General features: G+C 41.7%; 1 protein-coding gene across 7 annotated transcripts in view; it reads right to left on the reverse strand.

Moving 5' to 3' along the window:
- The window catches only part of PTPRT (protein tyrosine phosphatase receptor type T), a 472,716-nt gene that overhangs the window by 8,876 nt on the left and 449,274 nt on the right, over positions 1–14,566 (reverse strand). For all 7 annotated transcript variants that reach the window (XM_087749578.1, XM_087749577.1, XM_087749574.1 and 4 more), the window contains 6 exons: positions 13,251–13,386; positions 12,091–12,240; positions 8,963–9,136; positions 5,274–5,405; positions 2,011–2,136; positions 444–607 (listed from right to left, as the gene is read on the reverse strand). In XM_087749578.1, the coding sequence (XP_087605704.1) occupies positions 444–607; positions 2,011–2,136; positions 5,274–5,405; positions 8,963–9,136; positions 12,091–12,240; positions 13,251–13,386 (882 nt within the window). The remainder of the gene's footprint in view (positions 1–443; positions 608–2,010; positions 2,137–5,273; positions 5,406–8,962; positions 9,137–12,090; positions 12,241–13,250; positions 13,387–14,566) is intronic.

The raw sequence follows: 14,566 nt of genomic DNA on the forward strand, positions 1-14,566 counted from the left end.
ACTTCCAAGGGTTTGTGGAAGTGGAGACCTGCACGGCAGGAGATGGGGACAGAAGGGCTAAGCCAGTCCCTGGCAGTGGCAGACAGGGAAGCCCCAGGGACTGCAGTGCTCCTCCTCACTGCTCCGGGGCTCACGGCAGCTCCGTGGTCGGAGCTGGGCACGTGGCAGTGCTGCTTCGGTTGTGTCTGGGCTCCAGTCATGAGACCTACCTACACAACAGAAAGCAGCAGAGCTTTTTCAGCTGCTCCTCATTGCAATCAGTAAAATCTCTGGGCCAGGATGCTATAACGTAGCACAATATTCAACTCAAAGTGTATTACAAATGTAATTTAACTTCATTTTCCCCAGCTAAAGCCTGGCAAACCACCAAATTTCCAGATCCATAATCAGTGCTCTTCAGACAGCGTTTCGTGAGGTTACAGACATTTTCCAGTCCTACTTACAGGCAGTGGACAACAGTGCGTCCGTCTCTCCCATCATACTGTTCCTGCCACTTCTCCAACCTTCTGACCACCTTCAGGAGGGAGCGTTTGGAAGGAGGGGTGTCCCTGTATGCTGGCCAGCCAATGTACTGCAGGTGCTGCACTATGTGATACCCATCCTGGGGCTAAAACAAAGAGCATTTTCAAGATGCTAAATGGAATGGGGCAGGAAGCAGAGAGATAGGGTAAAGCAGGGGACACGAGTTACACAGCATCCTCCCCTCTGAATCTGATACCATCAATGTTAAGATCCTCCACTCTGGATACCTGATACAGTGGGGAAACAAGGACTTTTCAGTAATCTGGGTAACAATGATGACCTCAGATGTTACAGAGCCAGGCAGAATCTAGGTGCTGAGGATCCCTTGTTTTGTTTTCAGTAGAGAATGAAGTCTCATCAAACTGTATGAATAGATGAAATACATCTTTCCTGGTAGCCTTTGCTGGAGGTTAGTTGTGCCATAAGAACTAAAGGTAAAGACGGCCCTCAAAAAATCTCTGGGGACTGTGGCAGGAAAGGCTCGTCATAAAGATTTTAGCAGCAGCCATTGGTGTTGAACATAGATGGGTGCAGAGAGCTGTGAGTTCACAGCCTGCAACCTGCCAGCCATGCATTTATGAGCCAGCTTCAGCCTGAGAGTCATGGAGCCTTACCCTTATTAGATATATGACTTCCAGGCTGTCCCTGGTTGAGAGGCAGTTGGCCTGGGATATAGGAGGTGAATATCTAACTGATTTATCAATTCCTGTAATTGGACCACAAGGTTCACTCTGCAATGCCACGACTCAATTGCTGCACAGGCTCTGACCACTCAATAAGAGACTGATGTGTTAAACAGCACGGAAATGTAATTTGTGGAGCCTGTTTCCATTTCTGATTAGAAAAAATGAAAAAGGAACAAAAAAGGAGACATAATCAGCCTGGGAAACAACTAATGAGAGAAAAATCCTCTACTGAAACCCTTTCCTGCAGCCCTGAAGTTGCATTGCCAGGGTCTGGCATGCAGATAAACTTTGTTTCTATAATTTCAGCTGTCCTGGGGCTGAGGGATACAGACAAAGAGTTGCTTACAGAAATGGCAGTTGCTTATTTATAGGAAAAACAGCGGCAATTAGGAATCCCAGTCTAGCCAGTAAACGTTGCATCTGTCTTCAGAGACACTGCATAGTAGTTGACAGATGGAGAGCCGCTGACACTATCCCAGTTTATTTCCTATGATATTGATGGTTTTATGTTGGCTACTAAGTGATTAATTGTTTTCAAATATACATAGAAAAAATGCATTCCATTTAAATACAGATTTTCAGCTCATATCACCCACTTTCTAATTTCAGCCAAGAGTCTTACCAATACAGACTGATGCAATTATGTCAATTAAAGGAAGTAGCTACTAAATTTTGCAGTGGAATTTTGTTCCTAGATGAGGGATTCAGCATCTCTAAACCACAAGTCTTGGTTCTGCCTCTTCCTCATGGCAAAATACATTTTTGGGAATAAATAAGGAAACCGTTATTTCACTGATCTTACCCTGGCCATGTTGCAGATCCGGAATATCCGGTTGATGGTATCTTCATCAATGTCTGCTGAAACAAACTCGACTTGAATTGGGCCATAACAACAGGACGTCTTCTCTGGCCAGTACTGCATGCAGAGCTGGAGAAAACATCAAAAGAAACAGAACGCATCTTAACTATTAACAAGGAAACGCACGTTCAGTCTTCTTTCCTTTCGAATTTATAACCAGCTCAAAATCCACAACCAATCTTGTATTACATGTATTTGCTCAGAGAAGACCTCCTTCTAGCTCAGTAAACATTTTTTATATCATGAATATGAAGAAAAAAACAAACGTATTTTAGAAGCTTGACATTTCCCCCCCCCCCTTTTTTTTTATGAACACAATTTGTAACTGATTGAATTCTGGGGTCTAAAGGTGCAGAAAAGGTGGCTGACAAATAAAGCTTCTGTAGGGGTATAGATTTAAAGTGAACATTAAAAGATTAGTGTCTGTAGGTTAATTTAATAGGAACCACAGAGGTTTGGTGTTAATGAGGAAACAGTACATGTACCAAGAAAATTAATCTTAATTCAAGCAAAGTGGAACTTCTTTTTTCTGTAAGATAAACTTTTTAGCTTTCTGACTCTACCAGCGAGCAGAGGAGGGAGAATGAGTTAGCTCTGAGAGCAGTGAGAGCAGCTCCAATTTCAGAGTGAACCACAACTGAATCTCTGAAGTTCGTGAAACAGGTTGGAAGTCTTTTTTCTTATGCTGATATTACTGAATTTAAAGTACAAAAAAAAAATCCTATCCACACTAATTACTATCTATTTCAAATCCATCTGGAAATAGATCATAGCGAGAAAATATTTTGCATGAGATCTCATTAGCAGTTTCTGCTGAGATTGTATTTGTTTCTGTTTTTTTCTTCCTATTTTCAAGTGTAATTTTTTAGAAGTTTTGAAACCCCCAGATACTCATTTGAACTTGATCTCAAGCTTTTCAAGTTCAGTCATTGTCAGTAATAATGTCAAGTGCGTGCATGCTACTGCATTAATTCTGTATTCCTGTTATTCCTTTGATCATATGGGATTGAAATTGGGTGGGATATTCATGCAATCTTATGCATCTTTGCTCTTGTTAGTTTTTCAAGATTAAGCAAGCCAGCCAAGACCACATAAGCAAGTCCTCCTTTGAAGGTTGTCTTTACTCTTCATTCAGACTTTCAAGCAGCCTTACAGATCTCTTCTCAAAGCATTTGTCGAATAGGCAAGAAGATTTGAGCTGAGCAGGTGCTTTAGAAAACAACCTCAAGGTGCATTGGAAAGAAGAAAAAGATGAAACCTTTCCTTAATATTTTTTCATAAAGCAGCTCTGTGAATGGTCATCTACCCAAACGTATATGTATATACAGTGCTTAAAACAGTCTGCTATGTCCCCTGACCTCCACAAGGTTTTATTTGCACTTTTTCCCTGCATAGTGGATTAAAGGTTCACTTATTTATTTTAACTCTTTTTCTCTCTACAGTTCGGGCACAGCTTTTATACAAGCAATTTTTGTATTTGTGTTCTACTCATGGAGACGAGTAACACACCCTGCTCAGGCACACAAATACGGTACCTGCAGGCTAACCATTCCGTAGTGCTCAGGGGACAGTGCCAGGCACACAAATACGGTACCTGCAGGCTAACCATTCCGTAGTGCTCAGGGGACAGTGCTTGGATGAGGCAACGATGAACAACGAGGTAAGTACAACATCGTCATACAATGACGGTGCAAGCACAACACTGTTAAATTTCCTTTTCAGAAACCTCACTTTCACAACTGGTATCAAACTGTCACACTTTGCCTTGAAAGCTTGTAAAATACAAACTTTAAAATCATCCTTAACTTCCAGTGCTAGCTGGGTGTTTTTGGCATTGGCTGCAGACTTGAGCTAGGTGACACCATACTAGAATAACTGACAAAATGACTTTAGATATTGCCAAATCTCCTTTTCTGTGCCTACAGACTACCTCATAAAAACAGAACTTTGCTAGGAAAAAAACAAAGCAGGTAAAGTCTTGTGCAGAAAGATAGTCGCAAGAATAACACTGGCTGAGGCTGATAGGTTTGTGCTTTCCAAGAATGAAGCGTGAGAAAGCGTGTAATTTCCAGAAAAAAGCTGTTTTTCTTTCAAGTGTCAGAAAAAAAGGCAAAGATAAAATCCATCCCTGGATTCGATGCCAAGATGCAGAATCAGGCTGGATGCATGGGACAGGAGGCAGCAAATGCACAGGAGCTCCAGTTCCTCACAGAGTGGTGGGACTCTGTGGGACACTGAGAGAGCCCGCTTTGGAGGAGAGCTCTTACTGTGGCTGGAAATGAAATCCCATAGCGTTCACCCTGAAGGGAGATCCCCTCAGCAAACAGGGTGATTGGTTTCTCCATTACCATTGTAAAAAGAGACCAATAATCTCACTGCCTTCAAGTATGGTAAGATTTTGAAGACAGTGAAGAGAGAAATGAAAAATTAATCCATGAAGTACCAACTACTTGAGGGTTCCTCTCTTCATGTTTAAGTGCCATAATGGGTGAATTAGCCATGCCAGATGTACTCTTCACACAAATTGCATGATTATGCCTTTTTGAAAGCTGTTATCTTCTGCCACTCATCAGCAAGGTGGCTGGAAATGCTAGTACAGGAGGAACTGTGGCGGCTCCTCCCCTGGCAAGCTTAACTCCTGAAAATAACGGTGTGTTTAGTAGCCAAGAAACCAACTTGCACATGACACTAGAAAGAAAAAAAAAAATACACAACACAATGTGCTTCTCCAGAAACTGTGCAAACCACATGTCTCAGTACTACAGAATTTAATTGGAAATCTCAGGAAAAAGATCCTTCGAATGATTTCGTGATCTCACTTGGTTATATTCTTCTGGAAATGCCATGCAAATAGGCAAGCGTGAAGCACACTAGGGCTGTGGTAGGGAACATTTTTCTGAACTAAAGACAAAAATAAGAAAGGGAAGAAAGCAGATTTGAAAGGAAGATACAGGTCCACAAATACAACGTATTTATATATCTAAACCCTGTTAATTGCAGGAAAAATTAGCTGCCTTAGAAGGAGCCAAGCATGTGGACTTATTCTTCATTATACCCCAAAACATTACCTATTACTTTCCAGTTCCCCTTCATTTATTTATTGGGGTGGGGAGGGGAGACACAAGAAAATGGCAGCAGAAATGCTCTTAAAACCATCCGGATTTGAGAAGAAAGTTACACGACAGAAACGATGAAAAATGACTTACCTGTGCTGCATCCATCTCATTCAGCATCACAACAGAGGAGCAGTTATAATCAAACACCAGCCTCCAGAAGTCTGCTATGGTGTTGGGCAAAGGGTGTTGGGTTACAATAAAGGCAGCAGGTTGCTTGTGGCTCTAACAAAAGAATAAGATTAGTTAAAAAAAAATTCAATCAACTTTTATTCAAACTAATATTATACCCGGGAGGCTATGGCTAGGCAATCTGAGCCATTTAACCAGATTATACAAATCACATATCCTTCTCCTTGTTATCACTCTGCAATGAATGAATGTCTCATAATGGGATTCTTTTGCTCCCAATGAAGACATTTCATTAAAGTGTCACAAGAGCAGAGATTACCCAAATTAATTATTTATATTTTGAGACTCAGCAAATAATACTAATTCTACTGTTACTACTACTACTACTATCAGTAATATTAATAATTGGAAAGAAAACAGCTGGAAGCAAATGCTATCCTTTTTGCTGCAATGGACTCTAGGAACTACAGAAGGGATTAGCCCCCCCATCTGCTATTGCTCCCTGGTGATGTAGTGCTACAGAGGCGGCACATTTGGATCCCAGCCATCCTTTAAGAGCTTGGGGGGCAATATTCTAAGCCTGCAACATTGGCATTTAATTTCTGATGCTATTCTTTCACCTCAAAAAAGCCCTCTGACCTCAATCTCCCTAACCACGAAGGGGAGGAACTGTGCTCCTAACCTCTGCAGGGCGGTGTTAATGAATGTTTGCAAGGCACTTTGAGATGAAAGGGTACAAGCTCAAAACTTTATCGCTTTCCAACCATGGCAGGCAATGCTTAGATGAACCTCCAAACTGCACAGTCCTTTGTGCTGTACATCTGTGAAGCAGACATAAATCAAAAGGCACAATATTTCTGGGTTAAAAAAAAAAACAACAAAAAACCAAACATATTAAGATTTTGGATTTAAAGTCAAGAAATAAATAAAATCCCAAAGTATTAAGATGGCAGTTGTGGGGGCTTGCCTTGTCTCCTCCACGAGTCAGATATGAGTGGAAGTGCTGAGCAGACCGTGCTGGGAGGTAAAGAAGGCACTCTGCACGCTCTGCACCAGCCTGCAGGGCAGCTGTGCCATGCTTCTGCGTGTGCACGTGTGAGGAGGGCGATGGGACATAAAGTAGGGAGAAGGAAAAAGAAATGATTTGTTGGGAAACGATCAGTCTGGAATGGATTTTCGTCTTTCTCCCTACTCTGTGTTTCAAACCTAGGAGCACCGGTATGGGTCAAAAGCTATGTCATACAAGACCAACGGAGGCAACAGAGTGGTGAATAAAATAATGGATCTTATCTCTTAGAGTTAAGACCATCATAATGTTTTTGCTACGTTTTTTCATTGTGCACCAACATAGTGGATTGCACAATTGGCTAAACTGTTGGCTGAAGGTAAGATGTGTTTGTGGGTTTTGCCATTCGGAGAATAAAGAAACATGCCCCACCTGTTTTCTTTGCTACAGGTGAGGAACCAGGCTCACTGTCCAATTTTAAAGGGAAGGTGACACAGAGATGTTAATTACTCAGGTAAGAGAACATGTATAGGATCTTGGGGGAATAATGATAACAGGGACACAACGTGGACTCATGTCTTTCTCCAAGCCCCATGCATTAAACACAAACCTATCACCACTTCTGTATGGCTTGATTCAGATGTGGGTAAAGTCTCTTTGCTTAAGGATTATGTTCAATTGCTTTAGGGGAAGGCGAGGGACAGTATTTCACCTTTCTTAACAAACCATTTTGCAGATGTAAACATGGCTTTCCAATGATTCTCACAGGAAAGATCCTAAGGTCTGTTTACTTGAAAGGGACAGAAGACATGAAGAGGAAAGGTCAGGAGTCTTGAAATCTGCTGGGGGAAAATTCCTCTCCTCTGTGGGCAACAGTAGCCCTTTGGCTGTATTCCCAAAAGCTAACTAAAGGCAGAGGAGGCTGGTTTTTTAGAGCTTTACAGTCAACAGACTGAGACAGTCTCCAGCAGAGTTTAAACCAGGAGCCCAGACTGAGTGCTTCACCCCGAGGGAGGGTTCAAATGGCATTCTGTGTCTAAGGTTAATTTTGGTGAACGCAGTCCAGAGCAGCCCATCAGATTGTCTTCCTGGGACAATTCACACTCCCAAACCCAGGCTGTAACCCATTCTAGATGCACCATCACCCTGTCCTGCTCTAGCACTTCTTCCATCATAGGTTTCATGTAATACACAGAGCAAGCTACAAGTCAAATAAGATGTGGGGAGAAGTTTAAAAAAGGAGATAAACATGAGAAATCTGTAAATAAGATGATCGGCACTGGGACTGTGTTGTCAAGGGTTCCCCAGCATGTGCCTGTCTTCACACAATGACAAAACTAATTATAGTTCAAGGCAATATGGGATGGAGGATCTCTTGTAAGAGTCCATGCTCGGTACAAGACTGCAGACATGAAGCTACTGGAAAAGACAAAGAATTTGCACTGTCTGTCCTCAACAGGAATGCCTATGAAAACATGGGATTTTGGCTGTTCCCCTCTCTGTTTTTTTCAAAAGCTGCTGATTCCTCTATGGAATTATAAAGGAGAGCTAGAGAACATCATAGTGGCTGAACTTCCACGACGGGTGAAAAATTCCTTTCCTACAAAAAATTTTAATTAGCAGGAATTTTGTGGGGAAGGATACAAGTATTAGCAAAGTGCTTGGAGGTAATGAGGGCTGAAATGTGCAAACACATTCCCAGTCCCTAAGAAACCAGAGAAGAATTGATTGTGCTTCTGCAGATTTGCCAAAGGACAAAACACACTTTAAAGAAAAAAAAAGTTTCCTTAGGCATACATGCAACGAAAACATTACAATCTTTCTGAAAAAAATCTAAAATTAATTCTATGACCATTTGACTTAACCTCTTAAATGCAGTAGTATCACTGTTCCCCAAAGACTGAAAGAATAGAGAAAATTAAAAAAGACCAACCCCAACATTGCTAGGGAAAAAATGATGACATTTTACCCTGGATCATATTTACAAATACTCCAACTGCAATAATTAGCGGCTTTAAAGACATCTCTGTCCAAAGGCAGTTAGGCACCACAGGAAAAAGAAACCATCAACATAATTCACGCTATACAAATTACCTGTGCTGCGGGATTGTAGCCTATAAAGAAAGCAAGGGAAAATGCCTTCAGACAGATTCACATCAGCTTAACTCATGTCCGTCAGCCTTAAAGTATTCTGCAAATCTAGTCCCTGTACTCTCGTATTCTTAACTGTGTAAGCTCAAATAAATCACTTGCTCCACACTGCAAACTATTCTTTTCAAAGAGCTGATCTGGCAGCTCTTGGTGAACGTTTCTCTTCCAAGTTATACGACAACCAATGAATGGGAAGAGTTGTCCCACCACTTCTTTGTCCATCTGCCTAAGATAAATCCTCAAACTGCATGCTCATGAACTTCTTTGTCAAAAATTTTCCACCAATGTGAGGCAGAACTACAACAGTAGCATGATAATCATAGTCTAGGTAACACATTTCTGCATGCCTTTGCCCAGTTTGGAGATGTCAGATCCAGAAATTGCAGGTAAAAAAGGTTTTTTGCTTTGGACCCCTTTCTCCCAGGAAATTATCCTGAGAAGGAATAAACTCGATGCAGACTAGGATCAGTGGGGACAGTGCAGTGCTGCTTACATCCATGAGTGCAGCATTGATGTAGTTACTTGATTCTCCATCCACGGAGATGAGGAAAGGCAGGCACCGGTCCAAGGGCAACACATCCATGCAGCGGTTCTTGTCATGGTTCCTTGGCAAAAGACCGATGCTGCAATCTTCTGGCCGAACACGTGGTGTCACAATATTGAGAGTCTGTGAAGGAGGGACGGAAGAAGGGAAAGAAAGACAGAAGCAGGCTGAGTGTCTTTGAATTTACTTCCAAGAGGATTCCATCTGCACAATACATTTATTTTAAAGGTACTTAGACTAGCAGATCTTTGGGATCCCAGAGAATAAAAAAGGAGGACTGAGGAGCTTGTTGCTGTTATAATACATTGCATTTTTCACATCGTCCTGAGGTGCTCTTCCGAACACCGTAAGCTCCAGCATAAATTGAGGGCACTACACACCTTCCAACAATTTCCAGCTCTAAAACCCCACAGCCACTAGATACCATATCCGTTCTTTCCTAGAGGCTGGAAATAGCTGTCACAGGTACAAGCTGCAGCTTTGACCTGGTCATGGAGTGAAACCTCCTCATGTTTCTACCATCCCTAGGGTGGAAGCACGCATCCTTCTCCTTTTTCAAGTGGATCCTGTGCAGAAGTACCCTGAATATTGACCTGGCTCGCCCAGCAGGTCAGACTGGGTTCAAATCCTCTGGCGATTCCCCAGTCAAACTATTGATTTGTCTTAACAATGCATACAAAAACCCAAGAGAAAATGTTGGGTTTTTTTTTAACAGGAAAGTCTCTTTGTTTCATACATATTTAGATTGCTATTTTCCTTTTGGAGAGACACATAGGATGCTTCACTTACATAGTTATACCTTATCTCTGGGGTCTTGCTGTCAGTCTTTTACCATTACCCGGCTTTCCCACAGCTTGACAGACTGTGTTTCTTTAAATCTAATTTTCTTTTGTGTTATCCATTGTGGATAACAATGTCCAGGACAACAGCCCAGGTTGGTCAGCAAGGATCAAAAATAGCAAATCAAAGTGAATGCATCTTAACCCTGTTGCTTAAGTTGTGGTAGATCAGTGGCTACCTGATGTCATTTTACTTCCACTTGTTATGTGTCCTCTTCCTGAGCAAAGCCCATGCAGGCAAACAGTGAATTCCTTTGTAGCTGTCAGAGTAACACAAAATATTTAAGGGCCAAAAATTCTTACAAAGAGCTTGACTTCTGCCACAAAGAGGTTATGAATGGAGAAAAGAGAGGGGTCAAACAATCCAAGATAAAGCAATTTGTCAAAGTATAAAATTTGAAATAATATAGTTGCTCTAAATTATGCAGGTTCTGCATAAAAGTCCCTTTGTCTAGAGATGGAAAGCAGGTAGTCTGGCTGGGGAAGCAACATGAAATCTCAGATCTCTGACAGTGCACATAATTAGGCAGGTGACCTGTTAGTGATTTACTCCTGTCTACTTTATGCCCTTCCCCTCTCTCCCTTGTTTTTGTACTTATTCAGATTACAAAAACTCTCCAGAATGAGCTTTTGCATGTTCAGACAACATGTAGTGCATGAGAGATACATCCAGCCTTACCTGAGGGCCAGTGGGACCTAAATAATACAAATTGCACCAACAGATCTATAGTTAGGTCAACTGCTTCACAAAGATTGTAGCAAAAGATACCATCTTTTGCATTAAATCCAGACAATTAGGGCTGAAGAATGCTCTGAGCCAAAATCCTGTAAAAATAGATTCTACAACTAGACAGAGAATGAGCCTCTTACGCAAAGCACAGCGGAACATTTCCTTCCCACAGGAGTTGCCAGCCCCTGGCAGCTCAAAAGAACAAGCACAGAGGCGACAAATCTCATCTCGTATCATGACAAAATACGCCCAGCGTATGATGACTCTTTTTTTTAATAGCGTAACAGCATTTGATGAAGTTAGGCTTTGGCTCCTTTATGCCAAGCGTCCAAAACCAGAAACACTTTTACAGATCTGATACCACTTGATAAAACCAGATCTTTTTTTAATTGAACTGTCATCAGTTGGGATCCACATTCTTTATCTCACTATACCAACCCTGATGATTCGCTGTAAGGTTTCAGATAAAACACACATATTCTCCCTTTGCATAGAGAGGGAGCAAAAGAGGCATCTGATTCAGACTGGGGCTCCCAAAAGACATTCACTTGCTGCAAAAGATACTTTGCTGGGAAAGGAGATGGGCATTTCCTACAATTAAAGGAATCTCCACCTTTTTACTGCTGACTAAGAAGAATGGCCTCTTAACAAATAGCAGAGGTCTCTCGCATTCCCGTCAAACTCACCTTGCTCCAAATTTCCTACAATATTATGTTTTTTCTATACGTCGGTGTCGGCTGAAAATCCTAAAGGGATTTACGGATATACGGGGAATAAGAGTGGAAAGCTTAGTTCACTGTTCCGCAGGGTGAGTTCTCTACTGCGCAAGAGGTACAACTGCACAGGGCTCATGGCTCATGTGTCCCAAGCCCATTTATTAGGGTGGGATAAGAAATGGTGATAGCAAAAGGTGGAGGAGTCCCCATTTCATTGCTTGCCCCAGGCAAACCGTGCTACTCTAGCACTTGTGAGTCTTAGTACGTGTCATTTCAGTTCTCGCCACCAGGTACCTGGCAAAATGTACATAGTGAACTGACGAATTCAGTTAATTGAAAATTAGTAATAGAGACAGTAACGCTCACTGAGCTCACTTTCTCCTTTGTATGGAAGGACATCAACAAGTTGATTGTCAAGACTCGGAAGCAGCATATGAGCCACGAGAATGGATAATAAGGGACCTTGAGGCATAAATGTTTCTGCATAAATTACAGAAAAAAACAAACAACAGAATATTTGTTGAAATGAGAAGTAGAACATTATGTGTGAAAATTAGTACCCTTGCTCTACTGAAGTGACGGAGAAATTTTTTCCTTGCTGAAGGCTGAGAAGTCCATGCTCAAAAACAACTCTCTGCCTGATCCAGGAGTAAAACAACAAAAATCAGCTGAAATCAGACCTTGGCTCAGTGTTCCCGTTCTCTGCTCTATTGGAAATCGTAAAATAACACATAGAAATTGATTAAACACTTTCAATACACTAACTGCAATGACTGAGACATATGAAATTACCTGAAACTCATCTTTTATCTGGCTGGAATTGGTCTGTGGATCTAGTCTGCTGATGTTGTAATATATGGATCTGAACTCACAAACTGGAATGGCCGTGTTGCCACAGAGACATGCCTCCAAAATGGCATCATGGACAAATACATACTGCTCCTGCACAGGGGAGGGGAGAAGATATTAAAATCATATTTTCAATACAGATAATGAAATATCATGCCTTTTTTTTTTTTTTTTTAAATCATGCCTGCTATGCATACTTGGCTCTGTTTCATGTGGAGACAAATTACACAGTGTGCTATGTGACAGCTTTGTGAGCATATTTCATCCATCATTTAATGTGAGGTCTCACGTATTCATTTCAAATTTACAAGTAAAATGGGAAGTCACCACTCTCAGGAACACTGGGACAAAACGGGGGTAGGCTGAGGAGGAAACCAGGGCGCAAAGCTTTTCTGATCACAATCACATGGCAATGGTCAGGAATGGATTGTGCTTTGGACCTAGGATAACACCAGAGAAACAACTGTACTAACAGGTCTGCTCCATTTGTCTCTTCAAAACCCCTGGAGTCTTGGTATTCTGGGTACAGTTCTTTCCCTAAACTAAATATGAGAAGCCCAAGAAAGTTAAAAGTCCTTCTCTGTTCCAGGCTCTTGTCCTGTCCCTCAGGAGGGGAAGGCATTGAAGCATATACATAAAACCTGTATAGCAGGATAACAGTTCCATAGAAGTTTGTGCAGCTGCTAGACGCTACGTGATGGAGCAGCTTGCTTTATCAGCACCCAAAGCTTGAATCAAGAATGTTTCACTTGTTTAGCTTGCAACTGATATAAACTAGGTACTATTGGAGTCTGCAGTACACCTATGAATGTACTATAGGGGATGAGGGGATTCAGGAGCTAGCTTTTTTCTACTATGAGAATAAAATTAATCAGCAAGAGTAAGTCCTAAACTTCAAGGTTTGCCCTCCTGCCTTAGAGGCCCTGAGTAGCCGCTAGTGAAAGTGATATGGTGCACATCTTGACACGTTTAGCCACCAAAAGTTCTGTATAATCACATCCCAGAGCAAGCAAGTGTTGACTTAAAGAATTGCTGGCGTCCTGTTGAGCAAAGAAGCTGACAGAAAAGCAGTACATCGTAAGAGAAGACGTGCTGGCACCTACCTCCGTCTGCACCAAATTGACCCTTTGGGATCGCAGCTCTCGCACACAGTTAAATATATCCACCACGCCTTCGTTCTCTGCCATGTCAAGCATGATGTCGATGGCAATAAAGCAGCCTGTTCTCCCAGCCCCAGCACTAAAAATAGAAAAAAACATGAGGGTCTGCATGATCAAGGGACTGTGGAGAGGCAGGACTCTATGGAGGAGAAAATAACTGCATCACAGACACAGCTTGGAAGCTGCTCCCTTCTCTCTACTGGGTTGATTTTTGTGTGTAGCTAAATTAGCTTAGGATTTAAGAGAATGAGGTGAAGTAATATTTCTTGAAAGGGAAATGGACCCAGGTAGCAGGAAGAAAAGAACATAAAAAAAAAATTACAAAAATAATCATCATGATTTTACAGGTTGGTTCACCTGCACACCTTTCATCACACAGGACGCCGTAGAGCAGCCTCCAGGTTGCAAATAGACACAATTCCAGAAATTTTCTTCCATGGGACTCTCTGAAATGTATGCACATGTTTACTCAAGTGGGCATGATGAAAGGAGCTCAGTCCTCCACCGCAAACATTTGTTTTCCCTTTTTAATCTGGAGGGGTTTGGGTCCTGAGGAGGGTGATTTCAAGTTGTGGATTGTAAAATTATAGAGAAAGGAGCTTGAGGCTACCCAAAACCTTCAGTTTAGAACCCCCTGCTGTGTGCGAGAATTGGACCGTCTCCTGCAAAACTGTGTTGTCATTGTGTCCTCTTTCCCTCCTGGGAAATCATCCAAGCTGTTTAGGTGTGAAGGATAGAGAGAGGAGAACGACTCTTCACATTACTCCGAAGGAAGAAGGAAAACTCAGCTCAAAGCAGGAAAACTTCAGTTGCATGAAAACTCCAGCAGAGCCGAAAGCAAAGAGACATGAATGACCATAAATTAATGGACCAGATTAATCAACTGCTGAATAGAGAGAAGATATTTTTCATTTGCAGAATTTTAATGAATAAGTGGCATTTCCTCTCCCTTTATCTCTCAGCTTTTCAGAATTTTAACAAATAGTTATAACATTTCTATATTTAGAGGATCCTGGCACTTCATAAATATCGAACAGTGATATTATCCAGCCAGGCATCGGTAGGGAGAATTTGGTAATTACCACTTAAAGCAAGTCATTAAAATTCAAAAGCAGATAAATAACTGAGAGGAAATGGCATTTATTCATTAAAATGTGAAGGATGAAAAATTTCTCCTTGCTTTCTTTGTGACAGTGAATCAGGTTCAGACTCCTTCCAGGGCCAGACCCATGTCATGGCACCAAAGTAGCAAATTCAGG

Source organism: Nipponia nippon, unplaced genomic scaffold (assembly GCF_047370975.1).
Source record: "Nipponia nippon isolate SJK-2023a ecotype South Korea unplaced genomic scaffold, ASM4737097v1 scaffold_13, whole genome shotgun sequence".
Lineage (NCBI taxonomy): Eukaryota > Metazoa > Chordata > Aves > Pelecaniformes > Threskiornithidae > Nipponia > Nipponia nippon.